Source organism: Scomber japonicus, chromosome 11 (genome assembly GCF_027409825.1).
Source record: "Scomber japonicus isolate fScoJap1 chromosome 11, fScoJap1.pri, whole genome shotgun sequence".
NCBI lineage: Eukaryota > Metazoa > Chordata > Actinopteri > Scombriformes > Scombridae > Scomber > Scomber japonicus.
This window is the reverse complement of record NC_070588.1, coordinates 29,073,683-29,095,667: the sequence shown is the minus strand read 5'-3', so window position 1 is coordinate 29,095,667 and position 21,985 is coordinate 29,073,683. Positions and strand designations below refer to the sequence as shown.

The 21,985-nt window shown below is 41.6% G+C and overlaps 1 protein-coding gene across 1 annotated transcript; it reads left to right on the top strand.

Moving 5' to 3' along the window:
* Positions 1-1,505: 1,505 nt before the first annotated feature.
* Positions 1,506-20,922, top strand: fhip1b (FHF complex subunit HOOK interacting protein 1B). Its single transcript, XM_053328601.1, has 11 exons — positions 1,506-1,782; positions 4,948-5,352; positions 5,953-6,183; positions 8,891-9,136; positions 9,743-9,910; positions 11,374-11,453; positions 12,305-12,474; positions 12,723-14,132; positions 15,326-15,504; positions 15,588-15,747; positions 16,498-20,922. The coding sequence occupies exons 1-11, from the start codon at positions 1,654-1,656 to the stop codon at positions 16,800-16,802; spliced, it is 3,483 nt and encodes a 1,160-aa protein (XP_053184576.1). The 5' UTR covers positions 1,506-1,653; the 3' UTR covers positions 16,803-20,922.
* Positions 20,923-21,985: the final 1,063 nt, after the last annotated feature.

Sequence of the window (21,985 nt, the reverse complement as noted above, 5' to 3'; positions counted from 1 at the left end):
AAAGGGGTGTCAAAATGTGCAAAAGAGTCCTACAGCATAATCCACTTCTCCACACTGTTGATCCATCTGTTCAGTGGGTAATCCTCAAAAATAATCACTAAGTACACTACTGACAGAAACACAGAGCAGAGGCAGTCATAATGCAAAACACAGAAGTGATGCATTTATCTCTGATGTGGACAAACTCATCAGATGGAGCGCTCTACTAGACACTGAAACAATGTTTTGCTAACCCGATGTACGTAAGACGCTGTTCAGAAAAGGGTAGGCACTGTCAAAAATGATGCGTCAGGTGATTGGATGAACCATCCGTCTATCACCGTCTAACCTCGAGAGGCAGCTGGATTCACAAGATCACAAGATGAGAGTATCCTCATCGGATGCCGATCGGTCCCGAGCGCATGACTGGAAAAGCCTAACCTGAATGATTTGAGGCATGATGTCACGATGTGATGTGGCGACCGCTCTAATCCAGCTGCCTCGCAAGGTGAATGTTTGGCAGCGTATTTCTTAAACTTCTTAAACCAGTGAAGAAAAGCAGTTTGAAGCCACTTAAACACACACACAGAGTCTCCTGTCTGTTAGATGAAGTGTGAGGGCTTCTTGATAATGAACGTAAACAGACACACAGTGTGCCAGTGTCTCAGCAGTTTGTGATGAATTGTGATTTGGTTGGGCAGTTGGAGTACGAGCAGCAATTTTGAATGATGCCACTTAATATACCTTTTTAAAAACCGATGCATAGTAATGATATAAATACTGAATACAGGTTTTGCATCCTGCATATTATGACGATCACGACTGAAGGTCAGTTAAGAAATGTGTTTGACAGTGACTCTCACAAGCTGGACTGGCTGTTCATGGAAGAACTGAATGGTTTCCGTGGTAACAGCATGCTGTAAAGGCAGACTCGTGTTTGTTTGGAGAAGGAGCTACACAGATGATAGATTTTGTGAATGAAGGTGCGTTTGGCAGGGTTGGATGACAAGTTTCTACAACATGAGTTGATGTTTGTCAGGTGTACGGGGTTTAAAGATGCATTTATCAATTGTGTTAATTAACACTTATAAATACATTTTCTATCAGTTGTTGTGAAATGGGAGAAACCTGTGAAAAATGTCCATCAGATATTCTATCAGTAAGAGTCTGTAAGGTTGTGAAAAGTCTTGATTGGCGTTCGATGTGAACCTTGTTTTTGTTTGTGTTTGTGTTGACAGAGCGCAGCAGAGTGCCCGTCCCGACCGGCTATGGAGTGGTGTTGGCTTCAGACTGGATGACAGGGTCTACAGGGAGGACAGGGTTACACACTTTCTAAAGCGGGCAGCAGTCCTTTTCCCCCCTAAACGCGCACTGAGCGGCAGCGACAGCCGACCTCCTTCTCTCCGCGCTGATACACCCCCCCCCTTTCCCTCCTCCTCTCCCCCCCCCCCTCCATTTCCTCCCCCCTCCCTCCTTCCCTGCATAATCTTTTCCGTTTTTTTTATTTTTCCCTTTTTAATTTTATTTCTATCGCCTCTGCCAATTTTTTTGGATTTTTGTTTTCGACGGAGCTCCCTCTATCTCTCTCTGTCTCTCTCTCTCTCTCTCTCTCTCTCTCTCCCCCATCTCTGAGCCCCCCCCACGACTTTTGACCTTCCTCCCAGCGGCTCCAGTATGAGCTGGCTGAGCAGGTTGAACCCGCGGGCTCCCGGGAGCCGGTCCAGCCGGAGCGCCACCCCCTCCAGCCCCTGCACCGCCGACCCGGAGACCTGCCTCATGGTGTTTGAGAATCACTGGAGACAGGTGAGCTGGAGACGCACCTCATCTTCATCATCATCTTCTTCTTCTTCTTCTCTTGTATTTCCATGAAATGATAGGTTTAGTTTTTAACATTTGCTGTCTCAACTTTGCTACTTTGCTAGTTTTGCAGAATAACAGTTGACTCGGCAGAAATGTGGAGACGTGTCATCTATGCTCTAAAGTGTCCACCACAAAAACCATCAGACAGGCTTTTTAGAACAAGCCCCCACTTGAGCAGTATTATCCAAACCACTTATTTAAAAAAGAAAGTACTCACTGTAACTGTGTGTGCATGCAGTGTGTAGAACACAGTGTGATCGCCTTTGTTTTTCTTAAAATTGAAGTGAGTAAGGGTCTGGGCACAATACATATAATATTTCAACATAGTTATTATTCCCCCTATAAATGAAATCACATGGTCTACTTTAATTGCCCAACCACACAGAAGTGCACGCACACAAAGACAGAGCGAAAATAAGACGACCAAACGCAACAAAAACTTAAAAAGACAATTAAGTTAAAATGAACTGATGTTGACTGTCTCACTGCTTGTGTTGTTCAACTGTTTTGTTTTCAAAGCTGTGACTGTAGACTGCAGTGAGTTGAACATGTGGACGACTAGCTAACTAACAGTCATGTAACTGTGTTGTTCAAGTCTATTTAATGTCAGAAAACAGTGAAACCTGCAATAATGGATCATTTCCTGGAGCTCAAGGCGACTTCTTTTTCAACCAACTATCGAGAGATACTCAGCATCCTAACATTTGAAAAGCTAGAACCAGATGTTGCTTTTGAAATGACTTACTTACTCGATTATAAGGATAGTAACGATAATAGATGTTCTGCTGATCAGCTGATTGGCAGACCTGTCATGATAACTACTTTTGTTGGACATGTTTAGTTGTCTGTTGAGCAGCACTGACATTAAAAGCTCAAAGATCACTTAGTGTGGATAGTAAATGGTGGAGGAAGCAGCGAGTTTACAGGCTGTGAATGATTATGTGTGCAGACACCTGCAGCACTGTGGACGCTCACACGTTCAGCCTGCTGTGCTGGAGCTGCTGTGAGTGGTCAGTCAGAGTACTGGCTGATGTCCAATCACTGGCTGATGGAGTTTTCATGAGTTTTATAGGTTACACAGTGGCGTTTGAAGCAGCATAAGAGAACAACCCTAACCCTAACCGGCGTGTTTCATCACACAACGATAGGAACGCTGACAGACAAACAGCAGTAGATGTGTGCCTGCCGAGTGAGTTAAAATGACGATAGTTCACGCATCACTTCCTGGTTTTTAATAATTAGTCAGTAAACTCAGCTTCGTCTGACGCAGGCTGGAAACTCTGCACTTTTAGTTAAAGTTAAAATATTTCGCTGTGTGTTTCAGCTTCTGTCAAACTAACGGAGCTGCGGTGGCTTCCTGTCTAAGCTTTCAAAATAAAACCTTTGTTATTGTGCTCTTCTTCTTATCATTAAACAAAGGTGGGGCTGTAAATAAACGGAGATTCCCGGGAGAAAAGACAAAACGGGAGAGCCGAGGGAGATGAGTCTAAAATACGGGAGAAACCCGGGAAAAACGGGAATGTTGGCAGCTCTGATATTACTACTTGTGTGGAATTCTACAATATTCACTTATCATGACAGTAAAATAGTCCATCCTTCCTCTCTCAACCAGTAGATGATGTTGTGAATACCTGATTATGCATGAAAAAAAATACCGTCATACCGTGAAACCCCAACACCAAGTCAGTCCTCCATGTTTTTAGTGAAGAGGACTTTAGAGACGCTGATGAGAAAATACGAAATAATGTAACAAATGGTTTTAGTGTGAAAAGTGTAAGAGTGTATAGAAACATGCTGGCTGGGAAACACTCACCAAATAGTTTCCCAGCAACACTGTTTATCACAGGGGTCTGACTTTCAGCTCACACATTACCACACACACTTTTGTTATCAGATGAGCACAGTCATCATCATCATCATCACCGTGGCTGCGGTCATGCTGACATGTAGACCTCTCAGTGAATGTTATGAAACTCCGGCCTGTTTGTCACTTTGTAGAGCTGCAATCATTAGTTGACTGAGTTTTAAAATACCAGCTTCTCAAATGTGAATATTTTCTTCAGTCCTCAATAACAGTAAACTGAATACATTTGGTTGGGACAAAACTGTATATTTTAGGACATCAATCAATCAATCATTTAATTCAATAATAAGAATAATGGTTAGTTGCAGCCCTGTTATTCTGTCTGATTTTATAAATTGAGACATTTAGTACAAGTAGGTTAAAATGACAGTAATTAAAAGCCAGATTAAATAAATAAATGTTCAGCTGCCGTTCAAAAATGTTCACAGAGCTCACATCTCTTTCATTTCACAGCATAATTAAAGCAAGTTGCTATTTTCTTGTGTGTGTATAATTGTGTGTATTTAAAAACCCAGCAGTAGATGATCAGAGAGCTGGTGAAGGATTGTAAAAGGACAGAGAGAGTCTGTAATGTAGGCTGGTCCCAAAACCATTTAGCTTTAGCTTTAAAACCAGTACAAGAAGCTTCAAATCAGTTCTAAAAGATACTAGGAGTCAATGAAGTGAAGCTAAAAGCTGAGTAATACGCTCACTCTGCTTTGTTTTGGTTCAAAGACTAGCAGCACAATTTTGAGTTTTAAATTAACTTAACATTAGATCAATAATAAAGTAATCATTTGTTAATTTATTATTAATGGTGAGAAGTACAGCCAACACTTTAAAGGAGCAAAGATCTTATACATATAAGTATTATTATTATTATTATCATTATTATTATTATTATCATTGTTAAATTATTATATGCATCTTATATTTATATTATGTTATTTTATTTAGGTATTCTTAATCTTTATTTTTTATTCTACCACTGGTTTTCCTCATTGCAGATTCATGAGTTATGATAATGTTTCCTCATTTCTTTATTTAAAAAAATATATAAACTATATAAACAAGTCTGATTGATTGTTACAAATATGTCATGGCAATAAATGAATAAAGGAGCAGATTTTCTTCACCATGTCTGTGTAAAGAACTTAAAAGTTGTTGATGTTGAAGTTTTTGTTGTTCTCGAATAGCTGACAGTAGGACAGCTGTTTAAGAGTTAAACATCACACTAGAACACACTCTTCTGTTCTTTTCTTCAGGTCTCATGGGTGTTGGAGCAGCACCAGCCGTCCTCCTCCAGTGACGACCTGACAGCGGTGAGGAATCACACTGACCAGATGTTGTGTCTGCTGGCAGAGGAGCGGCCCGCAGAGGTCTCGGAGGGCGGCGCCTCTGTGACGCCCATGGGCCCCATATTGGAGCTGGTGGTCACTGAGAACATCCTGGAGCACCTGGTGCAGTGGCACCTCCGCCGCGGCCTGGACCCGGACAGCCAGGGGGCGCTGTTAAAACTGTTCGAGATGCTCATCGGCCAATCCCAGCAGCCCCTGCTGCAGCACACGGCCGTCCTCCATCCCCTGCTGAGGCTGCTGGGAGCGTGCGGTGACCCAGAACTCGGTTGTCCTTCAGCCCTAGAAAACAGCCTGGTACTGCTGCTCAATCAGGTACACTCTCCACAAAGACCAGAGACCAGAACACAACTCTCACTCTCTTCTAGTCTTTTTCTAGTCTCCATGACAGTCAGAAAACAGCACGTGTTGAATGACTGAAGTAGACTTTGAGTTGTGTCGCTAGGCAACCCCAGAGAGGAGAAAAGGAGAACACATGCACAGAAATCTGATGAAATACATATTTTTCAGTTTCACCTGCATCAGACTGAATTATTTACTGTTTACTTGTCTTTTTCAGACAGGGTTTCTCACACAATCCCATCCCATAAACTTGTTTAGAATAAAACCGAAACAGGCAGCGGATCAGAGGGCAGACCATTACAACGAGTAAACGTCACCCGCAATGATTTAATCTCCCAGCTGCCAGCTCCAGGCAATGTGAGGTCCAAGTCAGTCTGAACTGCTGTGACGGTCAAATCCTAATTATAATTCAGCTGACTGTAATCTGTGTCCTCACTTAATGTCTTTCATGTGAAACAAAGTCCAGGCAGTGTCGTCAGAAGAATGTATGGAAACTGTAAAAAATGTAGGGTTCTCAAAATGTGTAATCACCGTGTCAGCACTTTGTTCACAACTCTGCAAACCCTCCTCCAGGTCTGTGTGTCCATGGCCCGCCAGCCGCTGGTTCTAGAGATGTTGTTCCGCGCGGCGCCGGCCCAGCAGGGCTCCACCAACCTGCTGATCTTTTCCCTGCTCGTGCCGTTCATCCACCGGGACGGAGCCATCGGACAGCAGGCCAGAGACGCGCTGCTGCTGGTCATGGCGGCGTCGGCCAGCCACGAGGCCGTAGCCCGCTACATCGCTGAGAACTCCTACTTCTGCCCGGTGAGTGACGGCACTTGTGAAACAGCCTAACCCTAACCCTTTTTAAAGCATATAATGTGATGGAAAGTGTTGTATTGAATGGGTTTTTGTGAAGGATGTGGTTACAGATGATATTAATCTAGATATAAATACCTGTCACTTACGCTGAATGATGTATTTTTCAGTATATTTAATCATTTTCTAAGCAAAGTTGAAAGATAATTCAAACATACCACAGAAAACACTCATTTCTGATTGGTTGGCAGGTAGCATAGTTCTGATATCAAACTGCAGGTAACCATAGCAACACAACTGAAGTGTTTTTTTTAGCGGTTAATTATAACTGATAATTTAAGTAGAGTAATTGCCCGTTGTATAATAGTGATAATGGATTCCACCTGGTCCATTATATATGAGTACACCTTTTATGAATATGACACTTCAAAAAGCAATTTAAAAAATAGAAAAGAAATCAGAATTTATTTATTTATTGCTTATTTATTCTTAACCTATTCCTTGTTTTCTGAATGCATAGCACACACTGTTTTTACATTTCTATCAAGCAAAAACATCAGTTTATAGCTTCTCCGATTAGACCATTTACCGCTTTTTTCTGTTTTGCATCATTATGAATCAAATATCTATTAGTTGACTGAAGCAATTTGATGGTGTCGTTTTTGGCTGTGTGTGTGTTTGTGTCACTTCATTAAGACCTTTTCTGGTATAAACACCCACCTTGTTGTGACTGGTAGTCCTCACGGGAACCAAAGCCCAGTCCTAAGGAAGAAACATTTCTGAGGGTCCTGGTTGAGGTTCAGGTTCGGGTTCGGGTTAGGCTGTCAACAATGAATAGAAGGCAATGCAAGGTCCTAACAAGGACAGCTGTGTGTGTGTGTGTGTGTGTGTGTGTGTGTGTGTGTGTGTGTGTGTGTGTGTGTGTGTGTGTGTGTGTGTGTGTGTGTGTGTGTGTGTGTGTGTTCACTGTGTAATTCTGATACATCAGTGATGGAGTGTGATAACGGAAAGGGAAGGAGATGACTATGACACAACATTCATACTTATCTACATCCTCCCAGCTCTGTCTCAACCTTGAACATTTCCTGTCAACATTTAAATAAAGGGGGAAAAAGCATCTACTAACTTGACTTCCCAAGCCGGTTGCATTTCTTTAATAGAATGCTTCAGACAAATAAATAGTGTGTAACTTCCAAGATATCTTACCAACATTTGACTTCCTACAAGTTCCTACATAGATTTTAAAAAATAAACAATCTTTCTCAATATGTAATCATGTTTTAAATGATTATTTTTAAAATTCAGGATGTTTTCTATGGGTCTTTTTCCAACTTACTGTCACATAGTCTGGAAATGAGTGAAATTATTACAGAAAGCTGTGAATGAAAACCAGACCAAGCACCAGTGTTTTCTCGCTGTAGTTTTCTCCAGCTGCCACTAGGTGTTACTAATGAGCCACGTGTAACTGATTACACTCATACATCTATTCAAAGTGTTACAACAGACTGACATTCAGGTTTCAGCTCTGCATGATGAGAGTGAACAGTGTTCCAGTCTAGTTCATGCTTTAATGCTGCGGTCAGTTCTCTCATCTCTTACTCTGCCCGTTCACACTCTGCCGTTTTTAAAGAGCTGGCTCAGCTATTTTCTGCTCGTCCTCCTTCCAGCAGCTTCAGTCTGACCTACTTACTGACTAGAGGGACCAGTGGAGGTGGCATCACAGACCAAATGATCCTCTCCTTGCCTCATTGCCTCACTGTGCTCCCTCACACTCTGCAGTAGACCTTGTTCTGACATTGTGGATGTAGAAATAGATTGTTAGACGACCATGATGAATCCCTTGAGCTCATCACAAAAACACTGCATCTCTTGTCTTAAGAGCTGGGTTCAATGAATTATTTCCACAAGCATGTCTAGGTTTTCCTCATATATATATATATATATATATATATAAAAAAGTCCAGCAAGCCAAAAAAACAAACTGTAATAAAATATGTAAGGTCATTCACCTAAGACTACTTTTAAATTAGAAGTCTTTCCCTAACCCTCCATACAGAAGATATTGGGAAGTATTTTTCTTTGTTCAATTCCTATTTTCCAACAGTTAAGTTTACTGAGTTGCTGCCCGTACACTCACTAACAATGGTGGTGTTATTATAATAAAATGTGAGCACTCTCTAGTAGTATTTACAGTACAAACATGACATTTTCTACAAAAAACATGGAGGATGGGGTCAGGCAGTTAACAATTATAATCGTCTTTTCAGTTGTGTGTTATGATAGTTAGGATATAACCACAATAACTTGTTTTTATCAAGTTCATTATTTAAGGTTTTTTTGTTGGTGTATAAAAAAACCCAGTTGTAAAAGTCTTCACATTACTCTGTCCATCATCATCATGATGGGTTTTTTTTTTAAATAAGTTTTTTGTTTTGAAATAAGTGACCAAATTGATGCAGCAGAACCAGAGATGATATATTATTATTTAGCTCCTGATATCCAGCATTGCAGTAGATGACACTGTCAGTTGTGTTTGCTTTGTGTATTTTGTGTTCTTTATAAAAACATATTCTAAAGACAAAGTTGGAAAAAAAAACTTTCTGATCACATTTCATGCAGTTCATCTTTCAGGATGGACTCTCTTGTTTGTGTGGAGGTTCTGTGTTCACCAGGATCAACAGTCTATCATGAACCCTCCGTGTGCCTCTCTCAGGTTTTGGCCACGGGCCTCAGTGCTCTCTACTCTTCGCTGCCCAGGAAGATCGAGGTCCGAGGCGACGACTGGCACGCGCTGCGGCGGGAGGACTGGATGGGCGTGTCGTCGCTCGTGCTCTTCATGAACTCGCTGGAGTTCTGCAACGCTGTGGTGCAGGTCTCTCATCCCCTGGTCCGCTCCCAGCTTCTGGACTACCTCCACAATGGCTTCCTCGTACCCGTCATGGGTCCCGCCCTGCATAAGGTAGGAAAAGGACGAGTTCAGGTCTTTAAAGAAACAAGGTCAGGCTCCTCTGGATAATTGCAGAGCTCCCTGTCAACAGTTGGAATAGTGACTCATTTGTCATTTGAAAATAGTTTCCATGGTAAACAGATGTTTGGTAGTTTTCTTGAGTAATATGGACATTGTTTCCCAGAAAGACACACTGATGTCAAGATTTTCAGTTTCAGACTTCGTGGGAAAAGTGTAATTTCTGTATAAAAAATAGAAAACTGTGTAAACTGTTTCTTTAAGGAAAACAGGATGGGGTGTACCGCAAATGATTTGCCACATTTGAAGATGACCACTCTGTTATTGCTCCTCTTGAGTAACTTAAAGACATGTTTTGTTGTGGAAGTGTTTTTGAAGAAGAGTAAAAAACAACTGTGTGAACAGAGTTGTTTGCTGGACTTTTTTTTTTTTCAAAAGACGACTCAACAGTCACGAGTCAAAGCAAACAGCTGTTTCACAATGTTTTGAAGAAATTGTCTCATTGCATGTTAATCACAGACTTCATCGTATTCACAAGACTGTTTTCAGATTGCCTCCTTATGCACTTTTGAGATCATTGTGTGTGTGTGTGTTTTCTAGTCGTCGGTGGATGAGATGATCGCCAGCACTGCATACCTGGACCTTTTCTTACGCAGCGTGACGGAGACTTCCCTCCTTAAAACCTTCCTGCGCTTCATCCTGCTGCATCGCCACGACAACGACACCATCCTGGACACACTGCTTACACGCATCAGTAGCAATTCACGGGTATGTGTATATATATATATATATATATACACACATACATACATACATACATACATACATACACATACATATATGTGTGTGTGTGTGTGCATGTATGTATGCACATGTGTTTGTGACAGAGCCTCGATGAACCTGGTTGTGTAGGCGATGAGTGGGCTGCGAGCAAAAGAATGAACTGAAAATGATTTCCGCAGAATGTAGAAGTTGTTTTTTTTCCCCAGAGCAAACACTTAAAAGTAAATGTCATCAAGTTTGCTGTTGCACATTATTTTTATTTGGTAAAACAATCCACACTAAAATGTGTGCCAAAAGTCTCAGTTTAATAAATTCTGATCCCTCAAAATAAATATGTTCTAGTCACAGAAACCTTTGTGTTTAGGGGCAAAAAAACATGATTCATCTCAATATCATGTTGCAAGTTTTTCCTTTTGAGGTGGACATTAAAAATCAGTCAAATCAAAATGTTTGGCATCATTATTATACAGTTCGTTCTTTCATTCAAGCTTTATTTATACAGCGTGGGCAGGGGCGGATCTAGAGAAATATTCATGGGCTGGCATTGAGACTGGCAGAAATATGCAGTATGCCAGGAATGTCCGAACTATTCCATAAAGGTTCATGTGGCTGCAGGTTTTCATTCCAACCAAGCAGGAGTACACCAGACCTGACTCATTTAATCAGCTGATCCCAGTCTTCAGACAGTTGATTGGTCAAATCATGTGTGCTCTTTGGTTGGAACAAAAAACTGCCGGCACACGGCTCTTTTATGGAATAGTTTGGACATGTCTGATATATGCTGATTTAATCACAATCAATCACATATGTCAATATTTGCTTGGAAAAGCCCCCAAATTAAGATACTTAAAAATATCACATTATTCTGGCACATGAGTAAAGCATTGAGTAGATGTATCTAAAGGTGACATTAGGAATCAGCAAATTAAATCAATCAAGTCTTTTTTTCATCATACATAAACCCATCACTTAACTTCAAACATTGCCAAAGATCTAAGATATCCAGTGTTTATCTAGTAATGCTGATTAAACAGCAAAAGTCCTTTTCTCTCATCTTCAGTTCGAAAATGTGGTGAAAGTGTTAAGTAACGTAACCCGTTCTCTGCTGATGAAACTTTGATCCACGCCTTCTTCACATCCAGAATTGACTATAGCAAACACATTTTTATGGCACATCATCCACAGTCCTAAATAAACTCAAATACATCCAGATCTCCAGGGCGCATTGAGAAGTGTATCATCTGCATATAAATGATTTTAAAGACATTTTCCAGTAGGCTGGATTACATTATTAATGAATAGTGAGAACAGCACAGGCCTTAAAACAATGCAAACAGTTTTCTGAATGTAAAAGTATCACCATTTTTATGTGAGAACAATTTTATTTGGACGTGTCATGCAAATTGTTTTTTTTATTGGCTAATAACTGTTTTCTAACTGTGTTGCAGCTCTGCATGGTATCATTGAGCCTCTTCAGGACTCTTCTCTCCCTAAACTGCGAAGACATCATGCTGCAGCTTGTTCTCAGGTACGTGCACGTCCTCCTAAAGGTAGTGTTTTAATTTATATTGGTTTACGTTATATACAAAACATAATGCAGCTCTGCCATGCACACTATTGATGTTCATTGTTCTCCTGATGATGGACTTGTGAAAATTGACTGTAGCCACTGGCCTTTAGTTTCCTAGACTTTACCCTGGCGTCCCTCATGGCCTCCTGGACTTTTACACACCTGCTCTTGGTGTGATTTTTGCTGTTCAACCATTCCTTGGGATGATAACAATGGTGTTTGATGCCTTCACTTCCTACACAATCTGCTTGATTGTTGACTGGTGGAGTTCAAACTCTTGATTAATAACCATTTTCAGGCTAGTACTGAGTATGGGTCCTCAAAAACTGTCTTGTTGTGAAGCTCAGTCTTTGACAGTAAAGACCCAAATTTCGCTTCTTTGAATAAAACAGGGCCTCTCAGACTCACACTTCATTATCTTCTCATTGATTGAAACCAACTCTTATTTCCCTCATTAAAGTGGAAGGTTTTTGTCTTATTTGTTTCATGAATGTCTCTTTATCAATCTATATCTAATCACATTTTAAGTCGTATTTATGCAGAATTTATGCAGGTTTTCTCTGTCTCTAAACTGTCTGTTTTTCTTGTGATAAATATGAAAAATCCCCTCAATGCAAATTTCTGACTATAAAGTATTTTGGATGAGTGCCGAAACTAAAACATTAGATCCAGTTTTGAATCTCAATAGAGACAATAACGACAGTTATCAGTTAATATTTCCAAATAACTACTTTTATCTGAGCCTGAATGGGGACTGCACTATGTCAAATCAAATCAAAGATTCATGTATGCGTGTGGTTCGCTGCCAGGTATCTACTGCCCTGCACCCATGTAATGCTGAGTCAGCGTCGTGCCATCAGGGAGACGGACATGTACGGAAAGTCAGCAGACAAGTTCCTGGCACTGATCCCAGAGTGCTGCCGGCTGAGTGCAGCGCCCTCTGCTGATCGGGACGAGGACTCTGCTTTCTGGGGCAAAGGTGAGCAACAACTGTCTCACATTTAGAACTGTGCTTGTAAACAGGAATAGAACTGTGGATATCAACACCCAACATCTCTTACTCTGTTTCATGTTGGTGAAGATGATGAGTCATAGATTGCTCTCTCTCTCTCTAACAGGCAAAATTTCCACCTGCAGTCATTTGTAATTCAGATGAAGTGAAAGGAAGGTCAGAGTTTGTGTTTTTCTGTCTGACTCTCTTATCTTCTGCTCTGTGTCTGCCTGCAGTGCTGAACAGCCCCAGCACAGAGTCTCCAACCCCGCCCAGACCCAGCACACCGTCCCGCTTAGCCTTCTTCATGCGCCAACAGAGTAGCGGAGGCGGATCAGGTGGAGGGGGTCCCTCTACCCCCACCAGCATGGAACCGCTGCAGTCAGGTCCCCCCAGCTCTCATTCCCTGTCCCCCGACAGCCCCATGCACCAGCAGCAGGCCAACACAGAGAGTCTGGACTGGGACTCGGGCTACCTAGAGTACCTCAAAGATGCCCGACGGGGCATCGAGCTCAGCTCCTGGGCCTGCCGTGACTGGTCGGCCCCTTACGACGGAGAAAACCCCTCCCCGAATACGGCCCCTACACCCCCGCCTCCCGTCACCTCCACTCCTTCCATAGCGATGTTCCCTGAGCACTTCTCTTTCCAGCAGGGAGGAGGCAGCAACACCTCTCCCAGCCAGCAGAGGGCAGCCGTCGTGGCGGCGGCTCGGTCCGAGTGGAGCACCTCGGAGCGTGACAGTGGGGAGTGGGACGTCACCATCGGCAAAAACAACTGCATCAGCCTCACGCCGCGCTCCAAGAAGCGCAGCCTGCAGAGAGAGGAGCTCCTGCCAAAACCAGTGCCGCCCCTCGTCCCTTCCTCCTCCTCCTCTTCGTCTTCAGCTGCCCCTTTATCGACTTCCCACCCCGCCTCGTCCCCGGCTCCCCACATTCCAACCTCTGCCATCACTGTCAGTTACCAAGCCATGTACAACGGAACAACGGGGGCGGAGGACGGATGCATGGACAGTCGAGATAGAGGACTGGAGGTAAAGAAAGTCAAGAGAGACTTGGGGGAGCAGCAGTACTTGGACGAAAACGCGAATCAGAATGGATCCCTTGTCAGCTGCCCCTCCCAAAGCTGCGCTGCTCTCCCACAGTCAATATTTAGCAACAGTGAGATGAACGATTCAAAATCTCTTTGCCCCAACCAGATTCCCTCTCAGAGCTCGGTCGCCCAGCCGACGGCGGACACCAAACCGCTGACGTGCGACGCCTCAAACCTGCACGGCACATCCACAGATCTTCCAGAAGCCAACCAGACGCAGCAGTCCGTAGAGAGTCTCATCAAGGAGCTGCTGGAGCAGGCGCCAGGAGACCCACAGCTGGCCGTTGGAGACTCCAACGGCCAGGGCATCAGTATCGAGGCCTTCACCCAGGAGCTGAGGGAGCTGGAGGAGCGGGTGAGAGAGCGCGCCAGAGCGGCCTGCCAGCTGGACGAAAGCACCAGAGCGTCCCTGACCTCCGAGCGGCAGGAGGAGGAACAGCAACCGCCTTCGGCAATGGAGGCAAAGCTGACGGTTGACGCTAAGGGAGACTGTTCCGCAGCAGGCGTCTGCAGTCCCGCCAGACCGCTAATCCAGCCCGCCCCTCAGCCGTATACAGGTAACACTCTCTTCTCTCTTCATTCATTCTCTGGCAACATGAAAAGTCTGAATGGCCTTATTGGTTGTAATTTATCATTTATGTAGTTATAATGCCTGGTGTAGGGGAGAGGAATAACATGATGACATGAAGAAGAATATTTTTTTGTTATTTTATCAGGTTTTAATCTTTTACATCCAGATATAGAAGCTTGAACAGCATTCAGCAAGATAATGAAACCAACCATCGCTTCAGTAGAAATAAACCACAATACCAAATAAACTACAGAAAAAAGGTTGCAACTCTAAACTTTATCCCTGAACACACACACATACACAAAAAACAACAACAAAAAATTAAAAGCAAAAATCACTAAACCTGACAACAACATACAAAATGATGGAGGAACAAAATAACTCCCATATGGCAGTAAAAATGCTCAGATTTGCCGCAAGTCCCACTATTCATCAGCCAATAGAACGAAAAGATGGAGGAGGATCCAGGGCTGAGGCCCACAGTGAACATTATTAGTGCAACGGTCTCAACAGGTGTTCTGAGCTAAACGTGTCACCAGTGAGACAAAGTGTTCAGCCATACATGACTACAACACCCCCGCTGTCATTTAGCTTTTTTTAAAACAGACATAAAACCCATTAAGTTAATTTCTGTGTGTCGGCCCCCATGTTCATCAAATAAAACCCTCTAATGTGTTAAATGCAAAGCGTGTTATTAAAAGTTAGTTGGTCTGATCTGTGACTGAAACCTAATTCACACCTTGAAAATGAAAGTTAGTTGGTTAATTAGTTTGGTCAGGACTATCCACCCCAAGACTACACAGTTGTTCTACTTTGTAATGCGCTTTCTTGAAAGTACGATTGGGCAATAAATCGATATAATTATGTTATTGTGATATTTTATAGATATTGTCTTAGAGTTTGAATATGGTGATATAGAAGGCTGCATTACAGTAAAAATGTTTTCTGAGTTTAACAGACTGTTCTATTATCTTTATCCACTTAATCATTATATCCACATTACTGATGATTATTTAGCAAAAATAGTCATCACTACAATATTTTCAAAATATCGATATTGAGGTTTTTGGTCAAAAATATCGTGGTGTTTGATTCTGCCCATATCGCTCTGTTCTCATCCCAAATTTGTGTTCACATGCAGCTGAGCTTAAGTTCCACGTTCTCTCTCTCACTCTGCAGGTCCGTTCATGGTGGTTCTGTTCACCAAGCTGGAGAACATGCTCCAAAACTCTCTGTACGTCAACATCCTGCTGACGGGCATCGTGGCCCAACTGGCCTGCTATCCTCAGCCCCTCCTACGCTCCTTCCTGCTCAACACCAACATGGTCTTCCAGCCCAGTGTCAAGTCACTGATCCAGGTACAGCACCCTAGATACACTAGACCTTCACTTTTAAGGGTGTTTATATTGTTAAAGCAATGTCTCTGCTTTGTTCCCCTCAGGTTCTAGGTTCTGTAAAGAACCGTATCGAGGCGTTCGCAGCCTCCCACGAGGACTTCCCCGCCATGTTGAAGAAAGCCCAGCAGTACCTGGTGGCTCGAGGCAAAGTGGACTGGACCGACTCGCCCGGTGTCCCCACCCTGAGGCGCTCTGATTCACTTGGTGAGCATGGAAACAAGATAGGAGGAGGGTTGATGGTTGAGTTTCTGCTTCAGTTTGTCAGAAACCTCTTTTGTAAATCAGTTAATCAAAGAACTAAAATATGTAATAAAGAAAGTCACTGCCTGTTTCCACACTGTAAAAAATGAAATAATACCCAAGTGAAGCCAAGTTTATTTAATTACTTTTGCATAATTCATACATACAGTGCAGCAGTTACATACACATTAACTTTTAACATTGATAATAAAACCAGCTGATGAATAAGAGTAATACATAAAAGTGACACTGAATTAATTCACTATAGGAAATTATTCAGAAAAAGCAACATAGAGTTTTAAAGTCAGTCTGAATAAAGAATAACATTTCTTTTAAAGGAGTTTTTTTGGGTTTTGTGATGTGAATTCTCTTATCTAATCTCTTTTTTAACACAGACTTTCTGAATCACATTGGATTGGAAGGAGATGGTAAATGTCATAGCTGTAGCTGAACGTGTTGTTTTAGTTTGAAGGTTTAATCTGAGAGGAAAAGCCTTGTGATACAGTTTGTGACATTTACTAGTAATTTAGAGCACATCCGTCTTAACCTAACCTGTAAACACTCATTCTTGACTTGTAAGTTTGAGTTGTGACCTTCTTTGAAAGCTCTGGACCAGTTTTTTAATTTAGTGGAGTAGAGCAGCTTTTGTCATGTCATATCTTCATAATCACTGCGATAACTCCTAAATGTCTCCTAAATGTTCTCTGCTTCCAGTGAAGAGTCGTAAACCATCTCTGGGTGACCTCATCCTCCGTCACACCAACAGCCCGACTCGGGCCCGACACGCCGCTCAGCTGGCCCTCGCTCACGTACGGGACGGGGGTCAATCCCTGCACAGTGCTCTGTTCCGCAGCGGTGGAGGAGCCTCCGGCCTGGAGAAACAGGCGGAGGCCCTGCGGGTGAAGAACGCTGTCTACTGCGCCGTAATCTTCTGCGAGTTCCTCAAGGAGCTGGCCGCCCTGGCTCAAGAGCACGCCGTCAGTCTGCCATTCTCTCACAGCCAAGAGCCAGAGGAATAGACCTTAACATAGACTCATTTCAGCTCTTAGCTCTCATTTCTAGTCATTCTGGCTGTAAACAGAGTTCTAAAGGACGGACCAGAGAACTGAGACTTTACCGTCTGCTCTGACAGACAGAAGCAAGATGAACACAGTGGCATTTTTCTACCAAAATCATTATAGGATACCTATAGGACTGGAAAGATTTTACTCCTCTGTAAACTGTAATGATATTGTGCATATCATGTATTATATTTACATTGTATACACAGAAAATCTCAGTAGATGGCTTGAGATTTGGGATCTTGTACATACACGTACCATGGTACCATATTCATGGTAAAAGGTGACAAAGTGAAGCCACAGATAACAGAAATAGGCGCACATACCGGTGCTAGTCGATACTCTTTACGCTTGAAGGTGAGGCTGCACAAAAACGCCCGACACCAAAAATAGTTTTAAAGCGTAGGTGAGTCAGTTCTGTCAGCTTTTGCCATCTGCTGACATCAGTTTTTCCGGCCAATAGAGAAAGCGCACTGAAAAACAATAGCGCATTATCTCTGTTTCATCTAGAAAAATGCTGAGCTGCCATTACGACTGAAATCAATGAACGAGATGGAAACTGGAAAACAGAGGAGAGGAAGAGCACCGCTTCCACTTCCTGTATATCAACACGACCAACAAAAATGTACTGGAAAAAAAACATTTCAAGTAATTCATACTTTTTTTGTGTGTTTTTTTTTTCTTGGAAATCACACCATTTTTGTAGACATATCATAAACGTGGGAGCCAGTGTGTATGTTCGCGTACGGCAGAATAACATTTTCTTATTTTTTAAAAAACAGCTCCTCTCCATCAGGAAGCTGTTCACTTGTTGCCATGGAAAAGGCTGTGGGCTTTACAATTTCATACCTTTTTTTTATGTGTCATTTAGTCTTTTTAAAAAAACACTAAGAACGCTGCAAGCAAAAAGGTGAGAAGGGAAAGTATTTGTTTTTCTTTTTAGGGAACGTTAGCTTGATTTGCATTCCCTTTAAACTGACAGTTGAGGCATTCACTGACATTTCTTTGAGCATATCTTTGTCTGTTTAGCTATAAGCTAAAAACAACATTTCAATTTTATTTAAAAAAAATAATTGTCCCTACCTTGTGTCCGTGTGGTGAGACAGGCCAAACTGAACACACAACTTAACATGCTGCTATTTTCATTTTACTTTAAAAACACTAACACTACGATCTCTTTGTTCGATAGGTACCAAGTATAAATGTGTATGTGAGCATGCGGAGGAGTCTACGTTTAATTTATTTCGGTGTGTGAGGTTGAATGAAGGAGCAGCCACACAGTGTTAAAAGCTTTCAGAAAAGACACATTAGCTTCGAGCGCTCGTCTTTTCTTCCTCAACGTTAGCATCTTTTAGAAGCTTCGCATTGGTAGTATGCTAGTTTTATGACAGTAACACGTCATTTCTTAACGTGTATCTCCAAACGCTACCTAGGAAACCGAATGAGTAAGAAATGACAGGTGTAAGATAAAAGCTCCACCTACTTATGACTCAGCGTTTCGTGAAATAACGGAAGGTTTTTTGCACATGCTAGCCATCCTCTCTCGACTCATAGCAGTAGAGAAATTACCTGCCATCCTCAAAAGTCTTACACCTGAAAACTCATATTGACACGCCATCTTTTATTTTTTTTTCCAAGTGTCTTGACGTTTTTAACAAGTTGAGTTTTTTCCCCAACTTGTCAAAGCCATAAGCGACTGTAGTCGTCTTCATAAACACGCTCCATCACTGCTGTAAGTCACGTTTTCTACACAATGAATATATATCACCCCCTCTGTTTTTTTTCTTCTTTTTTTTGTAAAGTACCATATGAAGCCAGGGTTATAATTCTATGTAGTGTAGGGTGAGTTTTACCGGTTTGTGCAACAGTGCCAAACTCAAATTAGCTTCCGTGCAGGAGCGTTCAGTGTTTTTCGTGAGTCATCCGGCTGCCTGCGGAGATTAGTGGCGGCAGATTAAATCTGTAGAAAAACCCCTGCTGTATTTTACTCACTGCCATCCGTCCGTTAATTCAGCCACACTGCAGCACATCCCTGTGTTGAGAATGAGATTAACACATCAATTTAATTCCATTTTTCCTTCCACTTTTTCACTTTTACTCTTAAGATTGTGGGCATTTTTTCTCAGCGGTTCAGTTAAAGTCAATGTTCAGCTTCTTTTTCAGTTCCTCGTTCGGTTATAGTCGAACATTTTCATCTATCAGCTATCTGTGTTTCTGTGTGGACACCAAAGACAATCTGTGAATACCTGAAACTCCCAGTGTCTCTGTTTTAAGCAATCATACACAGTTTAAAGTTCCACTATGTGAACACTGGAACAAACCTTGTATAGAAAGCACTTTTTAAAAATGTTCAAAATATAACTAAATGGAGAAAAAAAAAGTAGTGTTTTAATGGTTACAGTCCAAACACAATAGAACGGTGGTATTTAACAGCCTCCCTCTTTTTTATAGGAAAATGTTAAGGAAAAGACAGATAACATTGTAATAAAAACACTGTTAATTGCTCAGATGTGGAGAGATGGTATCATTGCTGCGACATACTTGGATAATAGAACCAACAGCCAGACCTACAAAATAAGATGAGGGTGTAGATGAGATTCAACCCTGATTGATAAAAAGGGAGTTACTCAGTATTACTTGAAACTCATATTTTCAATTATTGGCATTGATCTTGTGCTACTGATTTTATTTTATTTTTTCTTGGGGGGTTGTAGCTCACACTCACTGCTTTTTAAAGAAATACTTATTTAATTTTAAGAATACAAAGACAATACAAAGAGATGATTTTCTAAGGTGTTATTGGGCGGTGCCGATATGGAAACACATTACTCATAAAATATACTGAAGGCATCATGTTCACTGTGATGAATTACTGAGCTTTATGAAAGTGGGTTTTCATACTTGAAGGGCAGCAGATGGTGGAAAAGTGAACCATCCAACTGCAGACACCAGAAGGAATTATGGACACGAGTACTGATCATTTCAATCTACATTTGAGAATAAAAGTATGGAAACCAATGTAACAAAGTGAGAAAACCAAATTTCAACCAAAAACTCTTATATAATGTCAAAGTAACAAGTTAGGGCCTCCAAACTATCAAAAAAATGTTTTAATGTGATGGCTTGAAGCATTTTTTTTAATAATTGTGTTTATTTTTTCCAGGCAGATGTTCATGTGTTGAGTTTCTATGTTTTGTATATTAGAGAGTACATGCATTTCACACAGCAAGCCAAAGCGGTTCACCATCACTGACTTTCACTTGAATTATAGACGTTCAAACGTCTTGAAATCACAAAACGGCGACACGATTCACAAGCTTTCACGTCACAGTTTGAGTTGCAGACAATTTAAACCTGAGTTTCCTCTGAAGGACTCCATTCCTTTCCACGTTCCATACACTTTGTGCCATGTTCCATGTAGATCTTTCACGTTTTGATTTGTAACGCTCATTACAGGATGTACAGTATCTTCTCCTTTTTTTCCCCTCTCTCGTTCTTTCTTTGAAAAGCTTCGACTTTATCCCCTCTGACATTTTTCCCCTGCGATCTATGCAAAACATGCTCTGGTGTCCCCCCCGCGCCCCAGGTTGAAGCAGGTGAAATGACGTGGACTGGTGTAATGTGTAAATACTGTATAAAACAGAAAAAAGAAAAAAAAAACAATGGGTCAAAAATGCAGAAGTATGTGACATAACCAACAGGGCAGAATGAAAATCACGCTCAAGTAATGTAACGATGAATGTTGTCAGAAATATTTTTCTATATTTTGAAAATCATTAGAAGAAAAAAAAAAGGACAAAAATACAATGTGGGGGAAAAAGCTGTCAGAAGAACACTACAAAGGGAATGTTTTTATTAATTTATAAATTCTTTGCCTAGCAATATCACACGTGTCCTGGTGTCTTTTCTTTGTCGTCTCATGGCTGAACTGAACTTCATATATCCTGTCTCACATAAAACAACTTTTTTGGCTTGTGTTCTTTAAGAAGTGTCAACCCTGTATTACAAATGATGACTTAAGTGTGGACAAAAGTTTGAGCAACTCAACCAAAAAGTTAAAAACAGCCAATATTTCACAGAGAAAAAAAAGCAAAAATAGACAAAGAACAGTATGTGGAGACTCCTCACATATTGCGGAATTATGAACCACTGTACTTATGGGATGGCTGGATCTGTGCACGTGCCCAGGGGCCCTTGAGCAGAAAAGTGCCCTCAATGAAGGCTTGACCCAGGCCCCACATACAGTTCAACTCGGTTCTCTTGATGTTGATGATTATGGTCACTGTTGCAAACCTAGTACATCCAAAACAGAGTGGAATTACAAGGTTTTTACCAACAGCAGCGTTACACAATCAGAATAAAATAAAAGCCCATGACCGTCAGTGCCCAGGGGCCCCTGGAGGTACTAATGCAGCCTTGGTTATCAGGTTGTATTAGAAGTATCCTGTGTTTGCACCTGTGTATACCTCATATTGTGGTTTCAGGAATCAGTAGAAGCATCCATGCTTCTGAGAAACAGTAATTCTGATAAAAAGCAAGACACTATGCCGCCTAACAGCTTATCCATGTTTCTGATCTCTGTCTGCAGTGTGCGGGCGCATCTTCCACTCCAATTACCGTATGTAGTAGCTAAATAAAGCAAAAATATATATAATAAATGATCTAACCACGATGTCTGGCGCCGGTAATGTATTTGGCGCTCCGTGTCTCATCTTCCATTACGGTTGAAGAGATGGAGAAGAAAATAACAGAGTGGTAAACGCAGTAGAGTCCAGACAGCCATATATCAAAGCAGGTACATCAACTCCTCAACTGCTTGATGAAGTCTTTCACAGAGATGCTGACGAGTCAGACGCCATATGATCAGAAACCTGGAGAGGCTTCTGTTAGAAGGACATGAACAACCAGATTACTCCCATCTTCATTCTCATTACTTTTCCTTTACTCCATCTACCAGTAGAAATTAAACTATGTGTCAGTTCATCTAAAAAGACCTGATGATGAATCATTTGTTAAACTACTTTTTTAGCAAAGATCAGCTGCTTCCAGCTTCTCAAATGTGAATATTTTCTGTTATAGTGAAGCAAATCTCTGAGTTTTAGTTTGTTGGACTGAAGGATACATTTAAAAACATCACCATG